Consider the following 27685-nt stretch of genomic DNA (forward strand, 5'->3'; position numbering starts at 1 on the left):
ATTTTATTTTCTCCGGTTTGAAATATCTTGACTATTTGTGAGTAGTGAACTTACCAGAACTGCACGGGCTTTCTAGCCTTACTGTGATTCATTAATGACCTTGTTGATTTCAATGTTCTTTATCTCTGCTACAACGCAATACAGATTATATTGGTAGAAATGAAAGACTGTAGTAGAGACATATGGATTAGGTAGCTTACTCACAGCTGATGGTCAGAACCCATACGTTGTTTAACTTGGTTGGTGTTGTGCCATGATTACGTGTCAGGGTTATGAAAACATCTGCACCAGGCTGGACAGGTAAGAGGTGATCTGCCTGCACCTTACAGGAGGCAGAAGAAGCAACAGACCTTTACATTAAATGTAGACAGTCAATGGATCCTGGTTTGTTAGCCTATTATAGCAGATAGAATCATAGAATCATCGAGGTTGAAAGAGACTTTTAATATCATCAAGTCCTACCATCAACCCAACGCCACCACTGTAACCCCTAAACCACATCACCTAGCACCAGTGATCCAGACATCTCTTGACACGTCCGGGGATGGTGATTCCACCACCTCCCTGGGCAGCCCAATCCAATGCCTAACTACCCAAACAGTGATACTTGCTTCTAATATCTAATCTGAATCTCCCCTGTCTCAGTTTGAGGCCATTTCCTCTTGTCCTCTCACTGTAGGCCCAGAAGAAGAGACCATCCCCCGCCTCACTACAGCCTCCTGTCAGGGAGTTGTAGAGAGCTGTCAAATAATGCAAAATAAAATCATGGAATCATAAAATACCATGTTGAAAGGGAGCTCAAGGATCATCTGATCCAATCTTGGCAAAAGCACAGTCTAGATAAGATGGCCCAGCACCTTTTCCAGCTGAATCTTAAAGTGTCCAGAGCTGGGGAATCCACCACTTCTTCGGAACATTATTCCAGTGGCTGATTGTTCTCATTATGAAAGTTTCTGTCTTGTATCAAATTGTAGTCTCCCCAGGAGTAACTTGTGCCCATAACCCCTTGTTTTTTCCATGTGACTCCTGGTAAAAAAGGAGACTTTTACTTCCTTGTAGCCACTCTTTAAATACTGGAACATGGTGATAAGATTTCTACTGATCCTTCTTTTCTCAAGGCTGAACAAACCCAGTTTCCTCAGTCTTTCCTTATTTGATAGGTTACACAACCCTCTGATTGTCTTTGTGGCCCTTTGTTGGGGTTTTGGGAGTTCTCCTTCTGTTTTCTTTTTCTCTTGAGGACTTTTCCCCATATATGTTGCCACAGCAACGAATTGCTGGGTGCTTGGGAGAAAATGAAAGACTTGGCCACAGGGGGAGGGGTCCAACTGGCTACTCTCTTTCACCTGGGGTTTTCTCGTGTAAGGTGGGGGGGCATGTGGCGAGATTTGAACTGGAAATAAAGGGGGTTGGCTGCAGCCCCTGGCTGGCTGGTGTTCTTGGAGGGAGAGAGGCTGCCATCGTTGTGGAGGGAATTCGTCAGTGCTGCAGCCTTCTGCTTTCGGCTGCCTTCCTTCTACCGTGAGTGGAGCCTGCTCATTGGAGCGGCTGCTACACTGGGACCCTAACACCCCACCTTACTAAAAGAGGGATCTTTTTACCATCTGCTCCGGTGCTTCAGGGAGAAACCCCGGGATCCCAAGCCCACCTTTCCCTGCCCTGCTGGGGGCCAGGCTGCGGCTGCCCTGCCCCTGTTGTTGCTTCAGGCCTTTGCTACTCTGTAGCCCTGCATGCCCTGCCTGCCGGGACCTCTGGGGTTCCCACTGCAGCTCCGGAGTTCGATACATCTCGTCTGCCACCTGGGATTTGTGCTTGTCCCTGCCGTTCCAGCCTGCTGTTCCCGAGGGTCCATCTGGACAAACAGGGGTTTGTGAAGCCTTTGTCCCATCCCTTCCCGGGATCCCAGGGCACCGGTGCCGCGTGCTCCCCGAGCTCGCTCCGGAGCGCCCCCTGCAGCCGCGGGGGAACCATCGCACCTGCCCTGCTCACCGGGAGCCGCCAGCGCCCCTGCCGGCTGCGAGCGGAACTGCACCCGAGGGGAAAGGGCCTGACAGCCGAGAAGGCTGGCACTGGGTTTGTGATTGTTCGCTGTTACTGCCATAGTTATTGCTGTTTGTTTGCCTTGTTATATGTATTTATATATATAATAGTAAAGAACTGTTATTCCTATTCCTCATATCTTTGCCTGAAAGCCCCCTTAATTTCAAAATTATAATAATTCAGAGGGAAGGCGGTTGCATTTTTCATTTCAAGGGAGGCTCCTACCTTCCTTGGCAGACATCTGTCTTTCAAACCAAGACACCCTTCCCTGGACTCTCTCCAGCCTGTCCACGTCTTTTTTGCACAGCAGGGTCCAAAACTGAACACGGTGTTCCAGGTGTAGCCTTTCAAGCACTGAGTAGAGGAGAATAATGACGTCTTCATCTCTGCTGGAGATGTCCTTGTTGATGCGACCCAACATTGTGTTGGCTTTGTTTGCCACAGCAGCACACTGTCCACTCATATAACCAAAGAACTTAAGAATGGCTGCATTCAAATATTGATCTATGTGACTGTGTCAGATATGACCCTGAGATGAGCTCAGTTGGTTGGAGCATGGTGCTAATAACACCAATGTTGTGGGATCAATCCCTGGACAGGACATTCACTTAAGAGCTGGAGCCGATGATTTTTGTGGGTCCCTTCCAACTCAGAATATTCTGTGATTCTCTAGATGCTCAGGAAGAAAATGTAAGAAATATGCTAAGCATAGAATAAGTCTTCCTGTTAGTACAAATTCAGCTGGTTGGTTGTGGAATTCTTCAGCTAAAAGCTGCATTTGGACCATTGTGCTTAATGGTCTATGGTAGAATTGTAGGGGTTTTTTTAATACAATCATTCTTTCTGTTTCTATAACTGCTGTGGGAGTAATTGTTCCAGTTCAGTTTTGTGTGTATAAGAAGTGCTTCCTCTTGTTATTTATAACTCCTGCCCAATAGTTTAGTTATGTATTTTTCAATTTTGGAATTGTATGAAATATATAATTCATGTCCTCGTGGTGAGGTCAAAGCTGAGACAAGTGTAAATTACATCACCAATCCAAAGTCATTTTACTTTAGTCTATTGATTTCAGTGAAGCCAGCACAGGTGGGCAAGTCAGTGGACAGTGAGAACTAGTTAGCCACAAATATGAGACTCCCAGAAGAAAGTGTATCTTTCCCTGATGAGTCATATTTCCTGATTAATCAAAAGTTAACATAAACACAGAACCCCACAGAGAAGTCTTTGCTTACTTTTCTTTTAAGTTTGTTGAGAATGAAAAGTTTGGCTTGTTTTCTCCCTAATTTCAGGGACATTTCTTTAGCAATTGTTTCATTGCATTCCATGAGAAAATGCTACAGTAACCCAAACAGCCAGGCTTGCTAATGGAACAGCAGAAAGGCACCACAGCTCTCTGTCTGATCACTGATGAAGAAACTATGGTATTTTTCCACACCCTCCTTCAAATTTTCATTCCCTGTCAAGCCTAGGCACTGCTTAATCTGCTGCTTGCAAATGTATCTGAGGGCACTGACAACACTCTGTCTTACTTTTTTCCTTGCAGCTTTTTAGGCCCGTCTGTTGTGTTTTGGTTTATACTTATACTGTAAATTCTTTTGAACAGTTACAGTAGGGTCCTGAGTCGTAACTGGAGTGCAGTAACAAAATGTTAAGAGCACTACCTGTTTCTCAGAAGGCTGTACTTTGTGTGTCAAATTCAAAAGAACCTCTTGTACCCTTGTCAAGAAGAAGAAAAGCTGAGCTAAATATTAAAAGTAAAACAGGTCTTTAAGTGACCATAATCCCACAGTCTCAAATGCCTATTTCTGACTCCTCAGAAACCAAAATCCTTCAAAATCTGACCCTTGTAATCTTCCAAAATGTCAAACTGTTTTTTCATTTTCATCCAAGAAAGGAATATTCATCAGATTTAAATCCTTAAAATGAGGTTCTGACTGTTGAACCAGGAGTTTATTGGATAAGGTGATATATTTCAACATAGTGTTCAGTATCTGTATTCCAGGATGAGAGTATAAAGTTAAAGCATAATTTTTTGGGATTCAAAATGTACCACACTTGCCCATCTTGCCTTCAGTTGTTTCAGTGTGGTTTGTGATCAGCTTTTTGCTTCTACTTTCCTTTGGAATCCAGAATATCAGAAGATCCTTTGGGTTGGAAGGATTATCTAGCCCATCTGATGCCATGAAGATTTTTTGCCTTTTCTTTTATACCCAGTTAAACCTTTTTTACAGCTTCTGTATTCTTAGTGCTTTTTGCCTACATTCTTGGACTTGTTTGTCAAGCTGAGAGACGAAACATTTTAGAAGCTTCGTAGCTAGGGATCAGTGTGCCCCAGACCCCAAGGTCCTCTCCAGAACACATTCTGTAAACCAAGATAGAACCACCCAGGGGAAGGCTCCTTGGGGAGGGGGGCTCACTTGAACCTCTCACTGGGGAATCTTTGATAGATATGCTAATTAGTAAAACCTATAATGTTTTACCCGATCTTTTGGGGGTGTGCATTTTGCGGGGTGAATTTCAGTGCATTTGACCTGGACGTGTGCACCTAAGGGTCCTTAAAATAAATACCAAGGTAAAATCCCTTTCTCCCTTCTAACTGTGTTTGACTCTTGATTTTAAGACCAGGAAAAGGCATCACATTCCCCCACCTCAAGCAAGGTTGACTGGAGCAGGTTTCCCAGAATCATGTCCAGTCGAGTTTTAAATATCTCCACATATGGAGATACCTCTCTATGAGAAGCCTGTTCCAGGTTTGGCCACCCTCACAGTAAAAAGTGATTTCTTGTGTTCTTTTGGAATTTAATTTTCTCCCCAGGAGAGTGGTCACAACACCAAGCCTGCCAGTGTTCAAGAAGCATTTGGGCTCTCAGATATATGGTGTTATTCTTGGGGTTGTCCTGTGCAGAGGCAGGAATTGGACTCAGTGATCACAGAATCATTTAGGCTGGAAAAGGCCTCTAAGATCATCGTGACCCATGATCCTCGTGGGTCCCTTCCAACTCAGGATATTCTCTGATACTGTGAGTTGTGTATTTCAATTTGTGTCCATTTGTCCTGGGCACTACTTAGATTAGTCTGGCTGCTGCTTTGTTCCCTCCCGTCAGGTATTTATACATTTTGGTAGATCACCCTTGGCTTTCCTGAGATGATCAGTCCCAGCTCTCTCAGCCTCTCTCAGAAGAGACATGCTCCAGTCCTTTTATCGTCTCAGTGGCCCTTTTGTGTGACCCAGAGACTTGCTGAGGGTGCACACTTCCCCCTGACAAGGTCACTAATGAAGATATTGAACAGTATAAACCCCCTGGGATACACCCCTGTTGTCTTGCCTCTAACCGTGTTTTGTGCCACTGATCACAGTCCTCTGATGCTTCTCTTGTCAAGCACATGCAAAACACCCATTTTAGAATTCAGATTTCTCTTACTGTAGAATTCAGGAGATTGACCAGCCTCTGATGGGCTCTAATGATGCCTACAAATAATAATGAAATAAAATGTGCTGCAAAAGAATTCACACACAATTGGTATTTATTCCTCTTACAGATTTCCCTTTCAAGTTTGTATGATTTTGCAATTCGTCCCGCCTCTGTCATTGCTGCAATAGCCAAGGGCTGGTGTGGCTGCACACGTGGTAACAAGAAAATTGTGGTCGACAGCTGCCATTCCCTCCTTCCTGTGACACGTGTTTGTAATTATTTTTCACCTTTTAGTCTTTTATGTTCGGCAGATGAATATCTCAGGAAAAGTTAATTTAATGATTTAATATGGTTAATCAAAGTGTCTAAGCTGTGCTGTAGTTTTGAAAGCTCTGTAGCTGGAGAGTCTCTCAGAAGAGGAGATGGGGCCACCTGCCAATGGCAGCCCAGCCAGGGCCACAGCACTGGGGGAAGCTCTCTGCCAGCCCAGCAAATACCCATGCTCTGGCAAGTGCTGTCAGCTGAGAGATTGTCCCTCTCAGGCGGAGCTCTGCCAGTCCCCTGCCTAAGCAGCCTGCGGCTTTGGGACTGGCCTCTGCACCCTGACTTCTGCCTCTGACAGGGTTCGGGGGTCACTGTCTGAGATGGATATTAGAAAACGCTGTTTGTCTCAGGCTTATTTCATCTGTGTGGGGTGAAATAAGCAATTTACCACCAATGGGGAGTTTGCTGCGTGAAGCTGTTGGTGAATTTCTTGGGCAATACTCCCATGCGCTTGAAGTTATTTGAAAGCTCTTGGTTTGCACAAATACTTTACACTCAAAACATTCCTATAATGCAGTTAATGAGATTTTTTTAAATGTATAGAAAAAGATTATTGCAAACCAACTAACCTAAACGTATGTAGGGCCAGAGCACTAGGAGGACTCCCAAATCCCTGCTCCAAGCTGAGACAAATTTCTAAAGTTCTAAAACTTCTGATGTAGATAAGAATATTTGGCTAGGGCAGCTACTGCAGCAAGGGGTAGCTGATAGACCTGAAAGCCCATTAGGTTTCTGTGAGTTGTCAGGTGGTGCTTGAGCTCCTGATGACTCTAAGTCAGAGTGGCAGAACGTAGGTTCCCTTCTCCTTTCATTTAGCTGGCTTTAACAGACTAGTGGCATATTTTTCAATATATGAATTTTAAAACATAAATTAATATTCTACAGTATTTAGACTCAAACTTGATTGAGTTTAGACCTAAATGAGCCTTGTTTACAGTTCAATGCTGTTGTATAAATTTATTCATACAAATTATAAATTGTGTGATTAAATAAACCTGAGCATTTTATCAAAATTACATCAACTCTTAGATACATACCAATATTTTCATTAATAAAAAGAAGGTAATTTCTTGATGTTTTTCAGGCTAAAAAGGATTATTATGTTTTTGTAGACATATAAAAAAAAATCTGCAAAAAAGTAAAACGTTTTTCTTTGTCTCTCTGCAAACTTTTAAAGGTAATCATACTGCAGAAAATAAGCAATGATGAAGTTGTTTGGAATGGTCAAGGGTAACATAGTGATAGATATTACAAAACCAATGCTTGTGGTTAATTTACTCTTGGTGCAAAATTGCACTGTTGGGTTAAGGTTTTCTGCAAACTGAAGCAGCTAGAGAGTTGCCCTGTGCTATGGGGAATGTAACAGGTTTCCTTGAACCACTGCAACCTGAATTGCATCTTCAAAGCCAGTGGAGCTTGTGTATGGTTTGTTATGAAATATATCTGTTGGGGATAAAAGGGGTCTTCCAAGCCACCTAAATGCAATAACTAAAGTAAAATTTTTGTTTGTTCTTATAAGCTGAAGAGTTGGAATAGGTGCCCTTGTGTTGAGTAGTTCTTTATTTTATGACTTAGAAAGATGCCTTAAAAATGCAGATGTATGCGACAGATTGATGTGCACAGGCTTTCGGTTCAGAAATGCATATGTGGAAGACACATGTACTTAAACAGTTTTTGCTACAATCTGTCAAAAACAAAGTCAGTTGAGGACTTCCCTTTCTGATCAGTGGACTGTGATTAAGTGTACTGTGGCAATGATGCATCTCGACACACAAGTGACTTTGTTGGACAGATGCTGTATGACCTTGGGCATTCAAGTTAGCTAAATAGTCTGGGTTTGGGGAGGGGAGATTTGGTAATTTTTGTTTTTAAAGCTTAGACAAGAATTAAGGTAAATCTAAAGGACAAGTGTTGTATCACTTGCAGTAGGTGTATTTCAAAATAGGTCGTCATGAAATAGCATGTTGGGGAGGAAACCATGAAAAATCCGGAAAAGAAATGTCCCTTTGGCAAAAAAATACACTCAGCTCATGAAACAAATGGAATTTGTGTGGTGAGCTCTGTTCAGAACCTTAGCATTCAGCAGCAGAGTTTTCAGGCTTCATATGCAAAGTAATGCCTGGTTATGATTGAAATTAGTAAATTTACTTGTTAAAGGAAAAGAAAAAGGTTGAACTAGTTTTGCAAAATAGTCGTCTTTCACCATTTAGCTGAGTGCAGTTTTTATGGAAGTGAGGAAAATAACGTCTTTGTTACATCTGTAAGATTAAATAGCTTTTTTTGGGGGTGAGTTGTGCATGTAGGTGAATGGTCTTGCTTATACGGGAGGGCTCCATCACTAAATATATTTTTAAAACCTCACCTCGATTTATATTTGTATCATCAATCCATTCTTCAGAGTAAAAGGTCCATAAGTTGCTATAAGCAGGTGTGTCCTTTCATCTCTGAAGACCTGGTGAATTCTTGAAACAACTTCATGAAGCAGCAGGATGACAAATTGCAACAGTGAAGCAGTTGTTTCATAAAACTCTTTTAACTGGCTGGGAAAGTTGCTATAATACTGTAATTGCCTTTGAATCTATTTTTCAGATTTTGTGAACAGAGTATTAGCCCTCATACTGTAGAGGTAAACCATTTTCTTTCATTGTTGATGAGAAGTACTAGTTTTCCACTCAAAATCTGCCAGAGTGCTGTGGAATATGGCTGTGTTGCCTAAATGTACGAGACCTCCCTTTGACAATACTGATGTCGCGGGTTCGGTTTGTAACCGGGCAGAAACACCAATTTAGTGTAGTGGTTTGGTCCAAAATACTCATTACTGTTTATCTGCTGTGAGATAAGAATTAGGAGAAATGCAAAACAGGCACCAAACTTGAAAGAATATAAAGAAGTTTATTAACAGACCTAAAAGAAGAAAAAAAAATTATACCACCTTCAGAACTCTCCTCCTCCCCCCACCTTCCTCCCTTCTCCCACTGACAATGTGAAAAGACAACCCTTGAGATGTTCAGTCTGTTTACCACTTCCATAATAACCTTGTTCAGTCCATTTAGAAAGAGAAGTCTCTTCTTGCTCATGCTATGAAAACATTATCACAACGAGACAGCCGCCCACTTCCAAATATTGTTCAGTCCATTTAGGAAGAGGAGTCTCTGCCTGCGTGTGAGTCCTTTCCCCCGACTTGCAGCTTTTCCCGCAACTGCTTTCGAGGGTCCACTCTTGAAGATTTTTGGGGTACAGTTTTAAGGTTGAGCCGTTCAGAAACAAAAACAGAGGCCCTTCTCCTTCCCTGGGAGCAAAGGGTCTTCATCATCTTCATCGTTAGGACTATCTCTGGGAGCATCTCTAGGAACTGAGGTTTTCTCCTTTCCCATTTGGAGCAAAAGTCCTCATCTGGTTCATCTCTACGGACTGAGGTTTTCTCCTTTCCCGTTTGGAGCAAAAGTCCTCATCTGGTTCATCTCTCCCTGTCCAAACTTCTCATGAAATTACAGCTGCGTCAGCATCTGCCTATCTCAGCGCAGGTGCTTTTGCTCACGAGTTGAACACTCCACCCCCCATATCTTCATGAAATTACAACAGGATACTCTGATATATCATAGCTTCACAACAGAATTTCAGCTTTAAGCATCTCCTCTCTCTCTTCCCTCAGGTTTTCAGCTCTTCACAGCAATAAAAGGGTTACTCTCACCTCAGCCTTGCAGCTTTGCAGCTGGAATGTTGTATTTTTCTTATCGCAGTGGAGAGGGGGGAGAGCCGAGCCGCTCCGGCTGCCCACGGCAAGGCAGTGGGGGGGGTTCCACGGCTGGAACAGGTCCATGGCTCCAGGATGGCCGTGGCCCGGCCCGGCCTGGCCCAGGCAGGGCCTGGCCGGGCCCGCTGGCCCCCACACGGGGCCTGCAGCCACCTGTCCCAGCGCCGGAAACGAGAGAGAGCTTGGAGGGGGAGTTTGCCTATTCTTAAATGTGGATCACAGAGGTGATCACAACTTTAAGTGGCTTAGAGAATTGTCCATATTCAAACTGGCCAGCTGATAGGTTCTATCAGTTCCCAGAGGAAACTGTAAGCACCCCTTAGCAAGGACGTCCCTTCCGGGACTATGCTTGCTAACCTATGACAACTGAACAAAAGAAATGCCTGCTTTATGGAGAAGTGAAGGGAAAAATGCTGGATATCTAATCTTCTTATATACTGTATGCATTAGAACAATGAATGGACATAAAGATGCAACTAACTCTGACTAGTCCACACACCCATTTTACCATAAATTCATTGTTGACCCCTTTGCTATTGCCCATATCCATGTTGTTATCCCTCATCTGCTGGAGTGAGCCTAGCGTTTTCTCTCTTGCACAACTCTAAACCTTGACTTTCAATATTGCAAATAATTAAAGACCATTTAAATAAAAGTATAGAGAATTAAATACTAGTTTTGCATATAAAGTGGGCTTAATGTTCTAGGTGTGATTCCAGATCACTCTTTTAGACTGTTAACTTTACATTCATATTTAACAAATGACATTATTCAGTTTCATGGGGTCACTGTGTCAAAATGTCTGTGTTAGAACTTTAATTTATTTCTGGAGGTTCTTTGGGCAGATAGGAGTGGTGTGTTAAAATGATTTAGCATCTCCACTTGCCCATGTGGATTTTAAGGCTTCAAATGTAGTCTGTGATGTAAATTTTGAGTCTAGGTGGATTCAGCTGCTCTGTAGTGGCAGATTGAATGCACGGGACTCATATCCCAAATGTGTGAGGCTGACCCTCTTCTTAAATATTGATCATGTCTCTAATCCTATCTCCTGATCACAGTGACAATTCATCCACCTCTCTCCTGTTAGCATTAATAGAATACATGCAAGTGTGGCCAAATTTTGCTTTGTTAGCACCCCGTCTTGGAAAGCCTGATGGACTCTTATCAGATCAGCAATTATTGGATATAGACAAAAAATGCCAGCCTGAGAGTGTGATAATTGAGGAGTTAGGGAAAGTTTTTTTAAAGCTGTCAGCCAACTTCATTTGATCATAGGCTATTTTTTACTGCAAAATTTATTTTGCTATTCTTTAAATTAATTCACATGTATCAGTGATGATCTTTGCTATGGTACTGCTGACTTTGTGTTTCAACGTAGTCAGGTGCTGAGTGTAAATTTCACTGACTGACTGAAAGTGCAGAGGAAATGAGTGGGTAATGAGAGCAGAGCAGCCAGTTCTTTAATTGAATTAAAAGCTGGGTGACACCAATGCAGACACCTGTCCAATTACAGACAGGCCAAGGTGTTTACCATTGCTGTACAAGCGATTTGAAGATGACAGAAATCTTTCCGCCCACAGATTAACATAATGAAGGAGAACAGATTACAGTGGATGCTGGCCAAACAGATAGGATGGCAGCTGAGAAAAAAGTAGTTTGCTGAAGTATGTAAATAAAATCTGTGCACTTTCTATTGCCTACCTATGCACATCTGTTTCTTTGTTAAAAAAAAATAGTGCAAGAGTACACATGAAGGAAAAACATTAATTAAGAAATGAAAAAAAAATTCTTTAAGTTGCTGCCTTTGCTGAATTAATTTTTTAACATAAACCTCCTGTAGCAAAAGAGTTTGTTTACTTTTTCTTTTTCATGCAAATTCTCTCAGCCTTTCACAAACGTACCTATGCAATGGGAAGTCTGTTGTGCTACAGGTGCTTTGTATAAAACCTTCCTACTTCATCATAAGTAAACCAAACAGCCCAGTTGAAACCTTCTACATGTCCTGGCATCTTTTTGGATGTGTGATATTCTGAAGCTCTCAGTGCTTGAAGCCACTGGTAACCCTACAGAATGTCTTCCATGAGGAAATGCAAGGAGCATTAATTCACTGCTTCACAAGAAACAAGTGCTACAAGTGCTAAATGTACAAGTCAAACTAAATTGCTTCCTAAAGCACAGCAGAGTGAAGAGATGGCATATATGCAATGCCATGCACCTCTTGACCAGGAACTTGAAAATGTCACAGTTAGAGGATTTGGTTCCTGCTTGTGTTTGCTTGTGGAAGGTAATTCCCAAAGCACCTTCTATAGTTTCCTGTGTTTAATGCTCTAAGATCTGGAAATAAGTGGAAGTACTGTCATGTGCAAAAAAAAGATGGTGTTTTGACTAATGGAATTTCTGTGTTGAATAATGTAGTGTAGATTCCAATAATTCCAATACTTTACAGGCATAGTAATGCCTGAAGGGGGGGGGCATACAAGAAAGCTGAAAAGGGACTTCTTACAAGGGAATGTAGTGAAAGGACAAAGGGTAATGGCTTTAATCTGAAAGAGGTTAGATTTAGATCAGATATTGGGAAGATACTGTGGGCATGGTGAAGCACTGGAACAGGTTGCCCAGAGAAGCTATGGATGCCCCATCCCTGGAAGTGTTCAAGGCCAGGCTGAATGGGGTTGGAGGCAGATGATCTTTATGGTCCCTTTCAACCCAGACCATTCTATGAAAACATTATTTCCTATTTTATGTCTTTTTGATGGCTCTTAAAAATATTTTCCTTCCGTCACAGGAAGATTACAGGGACATTTGTTTGGTGGTGACCAACACAGCATTCTTCTTCTTTCCTGTCACGCTTATATTGGATGTCAGTACAGCTCTCCACTGTTAACTGGGGATTTGCAAAATCAAAACTATAACCAGAGCAAGCAGATGCTGGTCAACTGGTTTTAGTTTAGCACTACTCTGAAGAAAAAGTGATTACTTCTGAATATCTCTCCATTTGTATGAGGAGAAGTGCACCCCAGAGAATTCAAATAGAAAGATCGTTACGCCAACTTTTGAAGTTTTTTGATTGATTGCAAGAAAAGGCATAAACGTTGCTAATTCAGTGAAAGCTAATCTCCTATTTTCCATGTGAACACATCTATTACTAAACACAATATAAACACAATATAAATGTGTACAGACTGATGGTTCTACTCAGAAAATAATATATTTTTTCTGTAGCTATTAATTTCCAACATCAAATTCTCCATGCCCTTTTTGTGATTATAAAGGGCTTACATGAGGAAAAAATATTTTTTTAATGCAGTGCAGTTATATTGCATTCTGTTAGTGTAGTAACCCAGTGAAGAGCAATAATGAGGACTAATTTTGTCTACCTGTTTGTGTACTTGTAATGCTGAAGGGATTTTTAGACTATTTGTACTGTGGGACAGCTGGCCAGAAATTAGGGTTCTTTGATGTGTTGGGTTTTTTTTCAAGCTCATTTGCAAAACCCAGGTGTTGGACAGTTTTTAAAAAACATGATTTGCTAGAAATTTTATTTTTTTAATAAAACACCACATTGATTTTGCTAGAGCTGTGAGAGTCCATGTGAGAACACGATTTGAAATAAAACTTGGCATGAATTGGCCTTCTTTTAATTACTTTTGTATTTAGATTCTGTATTACTTTATTGTTGGACCTACTTTAAAATGGGAACTGCTGATGTTTCTAAAAATGACTCTAAACTAAATTTTTCCCCTTGTAATCCTTCTGTATCTCATAGTTCAAAATGTTGAGAAACTTCCTGAAGTGGTAAGCAGTGATTTGGTGTATTTGTTATAACAAGGAGCTGGTGGACATGTGAGGATTTAGTAACTTCTCTTCACTAACATAAAGCAGGACCTGAAATGGAATAAGGCTCCAGATCTTTTCTTCTTGTAAACCCTTGGGTACTGTCACCTGGATTATGTTACTGTAGTAGTATAGCAAATGTATGGTCTATATGCTGCCACTGAATGGAAGACTAATGAGATGTTTCATAAATAAAGAGATTTCAGTTCATGGATGACTAGGGACATCGTTGGAGAGGAGGCATTAAAAAAAACTTGTCCTGGGAGGCAGTGAAAATTCCTTGGAAAAACAGATTGAATAACTGAAAAAACTTTGAGGCAGGGATTAAGAAAAAAACTCCTTCATTGTCATTGTTGCATTAAAATATACACCTCAGTTTTGAAGTAATATCTGTTTCAATGAGCCTAACTGAAGAAACACAGGTGCCTCTTTAGTACTAAAAATGAAATAAGATATCACTTGCTCTTAAATTATTTTGTAAAATTTAAGTCATGGATGATCACAATGAAACCTTAAATAGTTTTTATTTTCACCTGTAACAGTGGGAGCCCGTAACAGAAAAGTTTCTTTTCCCTCTGTGTGTGTCTGCATGTAATCAGTCTGTACCCTGTACATGCTAACACCTTGCTTTCTTGTGTTGCAGGTGTATTGACGGGCTTGCATCCCTTCACAAACTATGCTGTAACCCTAACTGCTTGCACTTTGGCTGGCTGTACTGAGAGCTTGCATGCATTGAGCATCTCCACTCCACAAGAAGGTAAAGTAATTTCAAAGGTCTTGACTTCCACATTTCAGTCATGAATAATAAAACAGGAGAAGAGCTAAACGCTGCAAAGCCATTTGCTGGAAAACCCCAACCTAATTTGATGACAAAGTGCATTGCCAGACCATAATTGCTCCATTTTTTGGGGGGTGCGAAAATGAATCAAACTCCATACCCTTTAATGACATGCATCTTTAATAGCTGTAATGCAGATTAATGGGCTTTTTAATTGCTGTTACATTGTTCATGCAAGAGCCTTGTCATTAATATGAAGCATCTGAAAGATTAATGAAAGCTTCCTCATTTTACTATGGCTCAGAAGTAAATCTAGAGACAGTCTGACTAAAAAGAATTGATTGTATGGCAGAGTATGAAATTGAGAATCAAACGGTTGATTTCTATGGTTTCTTTTAACCACTAAACACCAGCAATAGGCAACAATTATTTCAGTGTGATGAAACTGCCAAATGCCAATTGAGTTCTTTATTAATTGCTGTTCAGATTTTCCCTTTTTTTTCTCTAAACACTTTTACAATGTTGTTGTGCTCAAACTTAAAGGTTGTGAGTGTAAATTAATGCTTCCTATGCTTACATTAAGAACTAGGGCACAAAGAAAGAAAAAGTGCATTCAGTTCTGACTTTAGAGTCTAGGCTGATACGTAATGCACATCAATTACTAGGAAAAATGCCCCAAAAATATCAGTGACATATCTAACTTCATTCTCAATTAAACATAAAGTTCACATCTCCCAGTTCTGTCATCCCAAAGCCATATTAATCCAGTTAAAATAATCAGTTACTCCAAATCTACACCAGCAGACTAATGAAGACTTTGACACATATTTATTGGACACTAGTTAATCTTCCATGATGCAAAGTAGTTTTCAAAATTCCCTCCCTCCCACGGTTCTTTGTTTTATCTTCTCATGTAAACTAGGTTTTAATACAGTGCCTATAAAGAAAATAAAATTTTGGCGTGAAGTCATGTGAATTATAGCCATAGTAGTTAAAAGGATGCTGAAGTGTTGAACTGCTGCCAAAGCAGGTTGTTGTGCAAGGTGTTGTCTTGATGAGGACAGTGCTGAAGATTGCAGTCTAACATTGCTAGAACAGAGTTTTGGTGTGACCACGTTAGTAACTGCCAGCAGCACCAATCAAATCAAAATCCAATTTTTGCTTCTTGGATGTTTAAGATAAACTGACTGAGATTGTCCAGTGGCATTCTCCATGAAAGGGTGCAGCCTCTGACAGCCAAATAGTTAACGGACCCTGTGATATAAACATGAAACCCATTATTTCAATATTTGTGTATTTCTTTCTGCTGTGACATAGCAATTAAAAATAAATTGTTTATGTCCTATTTTCTCAGCTTAGTGAATAAAGCAGAAATGCTTACCTGTCATAAAGGAATGGCTTAGGCAAGAGTAGATTTTTTTTTTTTTCCCCAGAGATTGAATAAAGCCATGGGGAACATGTGTTTTATCCCTCAGAAGAATTGAACAAAAAGTCAATGTGTGGAATTTCTATTTTTGGATGCTCTTGTTGCCTGCTCTTAGTAACAATAAATTGGTGATACAGAAGAGAGACACCATATCACACCCTCCAGCTATCCCTGTTTCCCTATTGAAACATTCATTACTTTATATTGTTTTCACATTGCCAGGCACTGCTAGTTATTGTTTTAAATTGCTAGCACAGAGCTTGTAAATTACAAGATATTTCTCCCAGACTAAGACCTCAGCTCTGCTCCCCTTGCGATATTCACTGGGATTCCTTGTGTTTCTAAGGTGTAACTCAGTGGAACAGTGAAAGAACTTGACTCTTAAATTATCATCCATTGCCAACTTCCAGTATGTTCTATACATAAAATCTACATTAAACAAACATTACTAAGTGTTTTGGATTATGAAAAATTTGAAATAAGGGGCAGTGCCTAAGAACAGATCACCTGCATTGGTGATTAGGATGATCATTTTGTAGTTAGCAATAAAAACCATGAAAGAAGAGAAAATAATTTGTATTAAAAAAAGGACTGCACTAAAATCCTGTACCCCTCACCTTGCTCAGTGTTATCAAGCTGCAAAGATAAAATTATAGAAGCATAATTATTCTCCTAAAAGCAAAGAGTATATTGCCATATTTCATAGAAGTTTCTGTTTGGCTAGATAATGTAGGAGACTTCTCAAAGTTCTGATATGTTGCAGACATAAAGTCTCGTCTGAAATTCCAGCTTTGCCAAAAATCAGTCTGGTAGTATCCTCTCATTGAAACTCTTTATTATTTGTGGAAAGACAATGTAGTATAACTTTATACATTTTTTCACCAGCCCCTGAAGATGTGCAATCACCCACAGCAATATCCTTTCCCACGTTCCTGCTGATGAGTTGGAGTCCACCCAAAACACCAAATGGTATTATTACACAATATACTTTATATATGAATGGAATACCAATTTACTCTGGAAATGGAACTAAGTATGTTGTAAAAGGTGAGTTCTCTGCTAGGTAGCATGTCAGATGGGTATCTCATGGTTGCTATGAATAATTGTGTGATTGACCCCTTCTTATTTCAGAGGAATGAAAAATAATTCTAAAATTGGTTGGATGCACTTTAAACCCTGATGGGTTTCATATTTTAAAACACCTCACCTTTTTTTGGGACTCATAGACATTAATGCCACCATGGATGGTGTGCTTCTTTCGCAGGATCTGAGTCATCTTTTTAATGGTTTTATAACATTTTGATCTCATACCATGCAGCTGTCAAAGCAAGTTAACTGCAAACTGTTGAAGACATGTTCAGATTTAGTAGTTTTTCTTACTGCCTTCCTTAAATATTGTTAATTAGAGAGATACCACATTGCTTACCTGAAGCCTCTGTTTAATTCATTTATTAAAAGTAGAAACGAATAATCTATTTTCTCCTGATAATGGTTGAGCCATGTGCCAGTAGCCAAATTATATCAGTGCTCTTAAACTATTACGTTGAAGTTAAGTGCCTGTTATTGGGCAATACAGTGAAGTGTGGTAATCTGACTTTCTATTTTAATGCAATTGATGTCATTTAATGAATTATCCAAATTACATATTCAGATATTATGCAAACAACGACAAAAATAATAATTAAAAAAAACCACAAACAACAAAAACAAACTAAAAAAACCCCAAACAACCAAAAAAACCCAACAAGAAAATATGGAGCTAGAAGTGTCATGCCACAGCATAAGGACTATTGTGGACCCATCAGAACTTGCACGTGTTGGTAGGTACAAGTGAAAATAAAACATTTTGTATTGGACAACTCAGGGGAAAAGGGGTACCAAAACCCTACTTTCTTTTTAATGTGAGGCCTTAAAATTCAAAGCCATTTCTGCATCTTGAGTCAGTATAAAACATATTTAAAAATTCATATAGTTCAAATTTCTTTGCCTCGCACAGGCCATAAGGTACTGGTGTGGTGGGTCAGTTTTGACACTGAAAAATGAATCCAGTTAGAGAACCTCCTGAAGGCTGTTGATGATCGCTATAATAAATAGTGCACACTTTAAGTCAAACTTTTTCATTCTGTATTCAAAGGTAATGGATTTTTCGTAACCATAGTAACCTTAGTGTATTTCTGGATAAATACATGAGGTATATACATTCTGGTTTTATTTTTGAATATAAACTACCACATTATGTATTACTAATAATATGAAAAATAGGATATAGGTTAGCATAATGACAGCTCAAACTAGTGTGCATTTTTCTTCTGCAAAAAATAAATATTTATGAAAAGTGTAGGTTCAATTAATTTCTCCCCCATCTCCCCAGTTTTCTGGTATTCTTGCAGCGCCATTTGTCTTTTTTTTGCAAGATTTCCATTAATCTCTCATTGCTGTATCATAGCACTGTTCTTAAAAATTTTGAAGTGCAAATAGTTGTGCTTCCAGTCTTACTAAAATCATTACTGAAAGTTCATCATAGGTTCATCACTTTACTGAAATGTTCATCTGCAGCCTGGTTGTAAATGGGCAAGCGATGTAAAACATTTGAGGAAGTGTTCACCATAATATATTTTGGTTGGCTGGTTTTAGATTCATGTCCAAGTGTAGTCTGAATTACAGCCAAAATGAATGCTTATTGATAGAAATTACGGTCAAGTGGCTTTTGTAATTCTTCTTTGAAAATATAGAAAAACATAAGGATTCTACCCTTAAATCTTGAGTGATATGTCAGAATACATTCAGCTAGTAGTAGTGAGATGAAATCTCATCTTGTTCATAAGTTTACTAGAGAAGCTCTTGTTGCTTTTATGTAGAAATTATTTATTTATACTTTACTATAAATTTTTATATTTTTTGGTCCTATTGAGCATTTAATGACTTTGATTTCAAATAATTTTTAGGCAGATACGGATCTAAAGAAAACAGTAAATCTTACTCATTCAGGAGAGGGCTGGTGGATCAGATCGTGTTACCATGCGCTGTTCACCACAAGAGCCACTCTTGCCTGCCATTATGTACGTGGTGTGGAGATCAGTCTGTTTGCTTTGGATCCATTTTATGTAGCTGCCAGTTTCTCCCTCTGCCTGAGGGAGAAGTGGTGATGTGAACCAGTAGGCTGGGATTTGGGTCACTAGAAATCCCAGTCCTTGTGAACCAGGTTTATTCAAGATCTTGCTAAGATCTGCCTGTATCTTTAATTTGACCTGATTTTGCTTCCTTTCAGAGCCCAAGATTTTCCACTTTGTAGGTTTGATTTAGAGAAGGTATAACATAATCTTCTTTTTTTTGTTGTTCCCCAAGGGCAACAGTTTTGTGGTGAAAAGCTGCAGCTTTTGGCTTTAGAGTATTACGTTATATACGTTTTGGCTTTTTCCATATAATTATCCTTTTGTTTCCAGCATTTGTGCTAGTGATGTTGGTAACTTATTGCCACAACATCATATACTATTGACCCTAAACAGAGAGACAAAGTTCATTGTCTCTGACATCTGCTTCCTATTTACTCACCAAAATTATTTTCTTAATTTAGTAGCTATATGACTTAGTTCCTGGCCAGTAGTCTATACCAGAAAGTCATAGATTCTTTCTGTGCTTTTGAAGTGCTGTATTTTGTGAAATGTGATGGTTTTCTAAACCTTTCTTTTTAAGAAGATATAAATTCTGTTTAAAAATTAGTACTTCACTGACTTGCATTTCAGACCATGGAAAGTGCTTCAGTTTAAGCCCATACTAATCAATCCAGAACTTGAGGAGGGATATGTTTTCTCAACACCATAATAGCAAATATATTGTTAGCTTAATTTCTGATCTTGACAGTTGTTCAGGGCTTGAAATACTCATTGATTTTCATGGAAATTCAAGTGTTTGTTTCCTCTAGGGGTTGAGCTGTAATTAAAAAGGAAACCCTTTAAAAGCACATATGGCAAATGTACACTTTACCACATTGAAAAAGAAGATCCATTAGGCATCCATCATCCATTAGTGCCTTTAAATATTTCCCCCATATTGACAAGTTTGGTTTCTGTGTTGTGAGTAATAAAACACTGAAATGAAGCCAGCCTGTCTAGCACAACACCTGTATTAACTGTCTGTGATTTTTCTGCCTCCCACCTTCATGCATTTGCTTTATGTGGTATATGTTCTGCTTCTCCATGCAATCTGGGTTGTATTTCACATCCTATATTCCAGTGAAAGCCTAATGTCTCCAACAGATGAGCCCAGAGGAAATAGTCCCAGATCCCAGGTGAAACTTGGGCTGTGTGAATCCATGCCCCTGTATTTATGCTTTCAGTTCCTCTGTGTGTGAGTGCAGAAGCTCCTGTAACCAAGGCCAACATCTGCAGCTCAGGAGAGTAGTTGCAGTAGGGTTCTGCTCCCCAAACCTTCAGACCTTACTGTGCTGTAGATGATTAGCAGCTGTGAGGAGTTGGAGGAGTTTGTACAGTGATCTTCAGAGCTCTTAACATATTGAACTTAAAAAGGCAGTGGATTTTCCCTGGGATCAGGAAAATATTCTTCTCATCCAAACACTCACAGAAAAAACTGAAGCTTCTACTTTGAAATCTGGAAAATTCTTAATGTAATTATTTTAAAGATATTTTTAAGTGTATGCAAAGTATCCCTTATTTTCTTCTCTTTTGTTTAATTTAGTCTCAGAAATTTTCTACCTGCCTTAGATGAAAGGGGCAACAGTGTGGGTATCATCCTGAAAAGTACTAGACTGCAGTGGCCTGAGCTGGTGGTGCCAATACCAATAGCAGAAAGGTGGTCTGAAAAATGCAGAATGTTATAGCATAAGCAGAGATTATCCGATGTTACCCACGTGCCCAGTTTGGTTTTTTTTTTTTTTTTTGTGGGGAACCTTACTGATGTGAAGAAACTTGAGAAAAAAGGTTAGAGCAAAAATATTCCTATATTCTTAAAAGCTGAGAATTTGATGGACTGAGAAATGGTGTTCATTGTCTAACATATTTACAAAGGGGAATTACTTTGTGGAAGGTTTAGAAAACAAAACAAGACAAAAAAGTATGAATCTATCTTTGCTCTGAGCTTGGCATTGAGGATGTGTCTCTGCATTTTCTGCAGCACTAGGCGCTTGACAATGTTAACAAATTGTGTTCGTATAATTTTCCTAGCAGAATCTAATGGTTCTCATCATGAATCTTTAAAAGGAAGATATTCTTATTAAGACTCAGCTGTATGAAACTTATTTTTCTCTGCCAGCCTGAAAGAAGCGTTTCCAGTTTTTCAGGAAAGAGATCGTGTCAGCTGTGTTACAAGGGCAGATCTTCAACTGAGTTAAATGAGTATAGAGTTATCCTAAATTGCATGTCCAAGAGTTTATAAAAAAATGTGACAGAGTACTTTGTACCACTTTTCTGGGCAAAATATTAAGGAGAGCCTTGGAAAAGGTGAGAAAGAGCTGTCTTCACAATATTTTTTCTAAGAGCATGAACTAAGCTTTAGCTTATTCAAATTGTTATGTGACCTGAGTGAGGAAAGGCTGATCCTACAGAACCGGGTTAGAACAGGAGCCTTGTTTTTCTGTGAGGAAGAGACAGATGTTTGACATCTGTTCAATCAGGGCTTAACATATCTGAACTTAAAAAATGGAGAATCCCAAATTAGTACCTGTATTTTTTATGTTGCTCTAAACCAGTAGTGATTACAGTACACATCATGCACAGCCATGTGCAATAACTACATTTTGCAGAAAACTTGGGAAAGTTTTTGGTCCTTTATGCCACATGAATACTGCTTGTTTTAAATGAGAGTTCATGATAATAAAAGCAGAATCCATCGTAATATCAGTATTGCACTGATTGCCAAGTGAAACAATTTGAGCAAGAAAATCCACAGAATTGTCTGTAGAAGATAATTGCAGTGAGATGTATCACACTGCAAGAAGTTGAACCACTGAGAAGAAAATCCTTACTATCTTATGTTTAAGATGTTGTTCTTGTGGTTACTTTTCATATTTTTCAGCCGTAGCCGTGTTTAAGAACAACAATTTCCAACCCTAAGGATTTGCATTCCTTTGTTTTGGGTCCTGCTCAAAGATGACAGGCAGCTTTTGCCTTAAAGGACAAACAATAGAAAAATTCTGTAGTCCTCTGGTATGAGTTTATTTCCCATCTTCCAGGTGGCAGTGAAATACTTAAAATTACCAGATACGCTCAGTCTGTTCTTCCACTACAGGTATTGGAAAGAGTTGTTTGCCATCAAATACAATGTTAGTGCTAGATTTATATATATATTATAACCCTGAATGTCACATTTTCTCTTTTTTTTTTTTTTTTGTGAAGCAGAGACTTCTTTAACACCATGGTGAGCAATAAAAGTTAGTCTTTGCTTCTTTGTAGGTAGAATTGGTTGTCTGAAACATCTTGCATGGGACCCAATGAGACTTGGCCCAGTGTCTCGCCCTTATTTTAGGGTCTTGCATTACTATGCAACAGTGCCAGGCTGACCCCTTATATTTGGTTTAGCAACATATCTAGCTGATAAGTCATACAGGATGGCATATGAAGAATGCCTGCTTCTCCAGGCTTTATTCTGGCCCTTTTATGCATTTAAGTGAACATCTAGAGGTGCACCTGGCACTAGAGGGCAGGGTACACCAGCCTTACAGGAGGAGCTGCCTTCCTCTACGAGTTGTAGGCATGTAAGAAGGCACATTTGATGCACCTGAAGTGGCAACGCTGACATTGCCGGTGACCGGTGCTACCGTAATTAATTTCACAGACCCAGAATGCAGATTCAGCAGGCACCAAACCAAAGGGCAAATGGGCTGTCTGAGCCTGGCGTTCCGGTATTTCAAATTCAGACAGAAAGATCTGGTGCGCTCGTTGGACTTAATAATACTGATCTGGGGAATTCAGAGGGGAGGGAGGCAGGGGAAGGGTAAAAGCATTATGTTTATTTGTAGCAGCTCTCTTGTATCATTTTCTATTGCAGTGCATTAGTGCAGTGTTAAATAAAATCTGCTTATTTAAAATCCTTTTAAATAGTGTTTAAATATTTCCTGCTGATACAATCTGCTAAAGTAGTTATCCTTGCTGCAGATTTCAGTTAACCTTGTCGCAGATATTAAGCCTGAAGCTACACAGACTTTTAGGGACCTTGATTATAGAGCAAAACCTAATGGTGTCATTATAAAACCACAGCTGGACAAGCTTCTGGAGTCCTTGTCCTTTGATCAGATTTGGGTAACACAGCAAGCCAGGAGAGAACTCACGCTAACCCTGCTGGAATTGCTGAGCTCTCAGGTTACTTGAGTACCACTTTCTAAAAATTAAAATGCAACACAAATTATGAAATGAGAGTGATTGAGACCTTCCAATCTTCTGTATGTACCAAAGTGAACTGGAGCAAAATAGCTTCTTCAGAGCTGATAGCTGTAGAAAAGGGAGAGTATTTTTTCTATCCTTTCCCTTTTGGCACATAAGAATTATTTTGGCTATGTGCTCTGTTTTCTAAACAAAGAGAAGAAAAGCATTGATTTAATGGCTTGTCTAAATTCCATGATAAGAAATAAAGCTCTTAAAAAATGTAAAACTCCCAGATTATTTTGTCCTGTGATATTACTTCAAAATATTTGTCAGAATTAGACATATGTAAGCTTTTTGTTCTGTGTTTTCTCCTTCAATATATGTAGGTTGGTAAGCAGATTTAAAGATGCTGAGATTTCTTCAGAAGACAGTGTCTTCCAAGAAGGACACATTTAAATCAAGAGTTCATTGAGTTCAATTTGTAAAATGTGAATTTACAGCCTTACAGCCTTTTTTTCTTCGTTTTTTATTCATCAGCAGAGCTTACTTCTTAACGTCCACATATAATTGCCTTGTAGGTGCTCTGCACTGGCATGTGGATTTGTAGGTCTTCTCCAAGATATCCTCTTTGCAGTTAGATAGCAAATTCTTACTTTGCTACTTTCTGAGATCAGGTTGTTGTAATGTTGTGTGTGTGAACCTCTCTTGAGTAAAGTGGCCAAATGTTGTCTGCTTTGCTCTTGGATTTTTCTGAAGGGCTAATCTGTTTCTCTGCATTTTTCTTTTGTCAGTGACAGCTTCACATCAAGTGTCATAGTTTGTCTTTGTGAGCTGTTGTCTCATGGTGACCACTGCTTGTTATTAAACATTGTGAGAACTCTGAAGATTTGGAAGAACTAGGATATGCTTTCTTGGCCATGTTGTGCTTGTAGCCTGAAGTACTTTCTGTGGGATCTTATTTTCAGCAGTATGCCTGGCAACTGGGGTTTGCCTGAAGCTGGTATGGCAAAATGGTGGGTTCTGTTCAGATTTTAATTTTTCTGATAAAACAGACGCATAAGCTTATTGTTTAAAACAAGATTTCATCAAGTCACACTTTCATTAAGTGCTTTAGAAAACATCAGAAACTGTGCAAGATTTTATATTGAAATTATAAATAATATATTTATAGATCAAGAAAAACATCTCCACTTTTCTAGATGATTTTATTTGATTTTTCCAGGATCATTCTTAGATGCTTGATAAATGATTTATGCTTAGTTTCAAGTAATGCTGGACTCAGGTAAATAAAGATATGATGCTTCTTGCACAGGTGGACTAAGGCCTAACCTGCTGCTTCTGTTTGAATCTCTAGGTATCTGTTTATAAGGACACACCTCAATTACCCATAACTTAATAGGCTTGGATAGAATGGGGCAGCCTTCTTAATATTTCCAGCTGCATAATGAAACTTCTCTCTGAGCTTTTCCTTATGCCCTGGAAAAGATACTCATAGTTCTCCTTATTAATTTAGGAACAGTTGGTCTCCTGAACTGCTAATATTTAGTTAGAAATAGATATTTTATTCCACACTTCTGCATTACAAAGTGTGCTGGTTTATCAGCTGTGATAATTTGACAGAGCAGTACATGTGTTCCTCTTTGGCTAGTGCTAGGCACAGACCCTTCTCTCTATACCTGGTATGTCCCAACATTCCTTTAACAATAGTGGAATGTTGATGACAATGTACAGGCAGGTGATGCCACAGCAGAACTTCTAGATGATTCCCAACTGGGTTTCCCCTTTCCCTTGGTTTTGCTAAATGCATGGCCATGAGGGTATTGAGTCATTTACCATTAATGAAATATTTTCAGCATTTTATTTACTGAATAAAACAGAAAGCTGTAATGAGAAAAAATTATGGAAAGGGGAATCTTTGATTTTTGTATATGTTTAGGACTTATAATTACAATAAGTCTGGGAAACTTCCTTATAACTTGCATTTCTAAAATACTTCGCCAGTTAATGTAAGTTCAGACTTTTCTGAGTATTTTCCATCTTTCACAAGTCTTTTCTTGTGTGTGAAGAATACAAGACTCTGTGTTATCAGGCCATAAAATAGTTGGATGTAAGTTTGATTTTAAACATATTTGGTGGTTTGTATGATTGGAGTATTAATGTATTTTCAAAATATGTTTCTCTATCCTCTTAATTTTAGTGGAAACATATGAAATACGGGATTTTGTCCCAAAAAGCATGGGAGGCATTCCAGGATACTTCCTCTTCTGGTATCACTGCCAGAAATCTAACTTAGATTTCTGATTGCTTAAATTGTTTACATAAAGTTTAATAGCCTTATTAAGTCAGTACTGAACTCCATCATGCTTTTCACTGGTCTTCCATGGAAAATGTCTTTTTACAACAATTTATTTCTGATTGAAGGATTTTACATAAATTGTAGTTGGACTCTGAAAGCTGCTGGGGATTTCTCCCTTTTTTTCTTTCTTTAATTTCCATGGTTTTTGTTGTATAAATAGAGTGACACATTAAAGTGATGTGTTACCAGGAAATTAAGTAGTGGGAAAAAATATTTCAGCAAACATAAAGCTAAACACATAAGAAGAACATCAGATTAGTCTGCCTTAAGTAAGGCTTAGGCTTGGGGTCTTAAGATGAATAGGAAGGTGGATGGTAAAAGTTGTAACTTCTGTGTTGCCTGCTTTGGACATACCAGGTTCCTTGATTTCAGAGGTACATTTAAGTCACGTTTACACTCTGCATATCTTGATTTCTTTTTTTTGCATGTCTGGGTATGTTTATGGCTACATAAGGTTGCTCAGAGGTGACCACAGGATCTGGTGTATTAGGAGATTCTGGGTCCTCATTGCTCACCTACCCAGGATCATTGGCTAGACAGGGGGAGTTCACACAGAGGATGCATAAGCAACATTTTCAGTCTATTCTAGGAGAAATTCTGAGAATTAAGGAAATTATCAATAATGGAAAGTAACCCATGTTGATGCAGTATGTCAATAGCTTCCTTTTGAAAGCTGAATTTCATATTAACTTCAACTTTGGACCTATTTATGATCACTTAATTTCAATAGTGTTAGTAATTTTTATTCTGGTCAGGAAACAAAAATTGAATCCAATTGACAACAATTTTTAAATATTCTGAGCTGGAATGCTAGCCTTTTCATCAGCTCAAGAATGAGTTAGATTAAACATTTTGACCAATGTGTTTTGAATGTTTTGAGGTATGACTCTTGGGATTTAATATCAACATTGCAGGTCACATAACAATTTTTAAGCTGTTAAATTCTACTGGGAATTAAAATACATGCACAATTTAAATCTTTCTCCTATGTTTACAGGCAGAGAAAAAGAGCAGAGAAAACTTGTCAAGTAAAACTAAAAATCAAGTGAGATACACTGAATAGATAAGAAGATTAATAAATAAGAAATGTTACCATAAAAAAGAGGTACAAGTCTTGGCTTAAATATGAAAAGAAGTTGTGTGGCAGAGATCGAGGCAAAATAAACAAATGGTAATTAGAGCTAGAAAATAATTTCAAATATTTGCATGCAGGACAAAGGAATATCCAGGTAGATAAATAAACTAAGTTCAAAAGAGCTGAGAGAAATTACAAGGTAACTTGTTCACCAAAGAGCCTGTCCCTAGTGATGCTGCTTTGGGAGGTACATGAATCATCACTGTAGTGCTGCAGCCAGAGAACCAAAAATTAGTAAAGCAGCTAGACTGAAATAGAGCCTTGTTTCTACACCTTATCACCAGGTAACAGAGTTTTTGGAGGTAGGACTGTTGTGGGGAAAAGCCACAGTTTTGGAAAAATCTGTGGCCTTCATGTGGTGGTCACAACAGGTATTTTCAGACTTCAGCAGAAAAGCTGAGGATGTGAATGGACATAGAGATTAGTCTATTCCTCCAGGAGGTCCAGCTAGAGGAGCAGTATGTCATGTTAACTGTGAATCATAGAATGGCCTGAGTGGGAACAGACCTTAAAGATCATCTGGTTTCAACCCCTCTGCCATGGACAGAGACACCTTCCACTAGACCAGGATGCTGAAAGCCCCATCCAACCTGGCCCTGTATACTCCCAGGGATGGGGCATCCACAGCTTCTCTGGGAAACCTGTTCCAGTGCCTCACCACTCTCACAGTAAAGAACTTCTTCCTAAAAATTTAATCTAAGCTGACTCTCCTTCAGTTTGAATCCATTCCCCCTTGTCGCTACTTGCTCTCTTTCTTGTACGTTCCCTTCAGGTACTGGAAGGCTGCAATTAGGTCACCTCGAAACCTTCTCTTTTCAGGCTGAACAATCTCAATTCTCTCAGCCTTTCCTTATGGAAGAGGTGCTCCATCCAATTAATCAACTTGGTGGCCCTGCTTTGGACCTTCTCCAACAGGCATATGTCCTCTCTGTGCTGGGGAAGCATAGGGAAGTTTCAGTTGCAAGTCCCGCAGTCTCTTAGTTGTGTCCCTGAGTTTCACAAGAAAATTCATAAAGACGATACCAATAATGTAACATAATGCAGGCACATACCCAGCAATGACTACTAACATAGTGTCAGTTGCTCTCCTTCAAGAAAGAAGTGGTCATTACAAAACCTAAACAACCTATCTTGAAAAAAAAAATAATAAAATTGTGAAACAGTGGGACTGAACAATATACTGCATTCTACATAGACAAGACTGGAGCAGGGAGAGGAGTGGGGTGAAATACAAAAGCCTCTTAAGGGTTTGCCACTTGTGAATTATGCATCTCACTCTCACTAGTAGGCGTAAATGCATAATTCTAAT

At 39.2% G+C, this 27685-nt stretch overlaps 1 protein-coding gene across 4 annotated transcripts in view; it reads left to right on the top strand.

The window, feature by feature from the left end:
* Window positions 1-27685, top strand: part of USH2A (usherin) — a 322330-nt gene that overhangs the window by 150869 nt on the left and 143776 nt on the right. For all 4 annotated transcript variants that reach the window (XM_042051713.1, XM_042051712.1, XM_042051715.1 and 1 more), the window contains 2 exons: window positions 14009-14122; window positions 16455-16616. In XM_042051713.1, the coding sequence (XP_041907647.1) occupies window positions 14009-14122; window positions 16455-16616 (276 nt within the window). The remainder of the gene's footprint in view (window positions 1-14008; window positions 14123-16454; window positions 16617-27685) is intronic.

This window comes from Corvus kubaryi, unplaced genomic scaffold (genome assembly GCF_017639235.1).
Source record: "Corvus kubaryi isolate FWS band 111438036 unplaced genomic scaffold, C.kubaryi_AGA036_p1.0 76, whole genome shotgun sequence".
Taxonomy (NCBI): domain Eukaryota; kingdom Metazoa; phylum Chordata; class Aves; order Passeriformes; family Corvidae; genus Corvus; species Corvus kubaryi.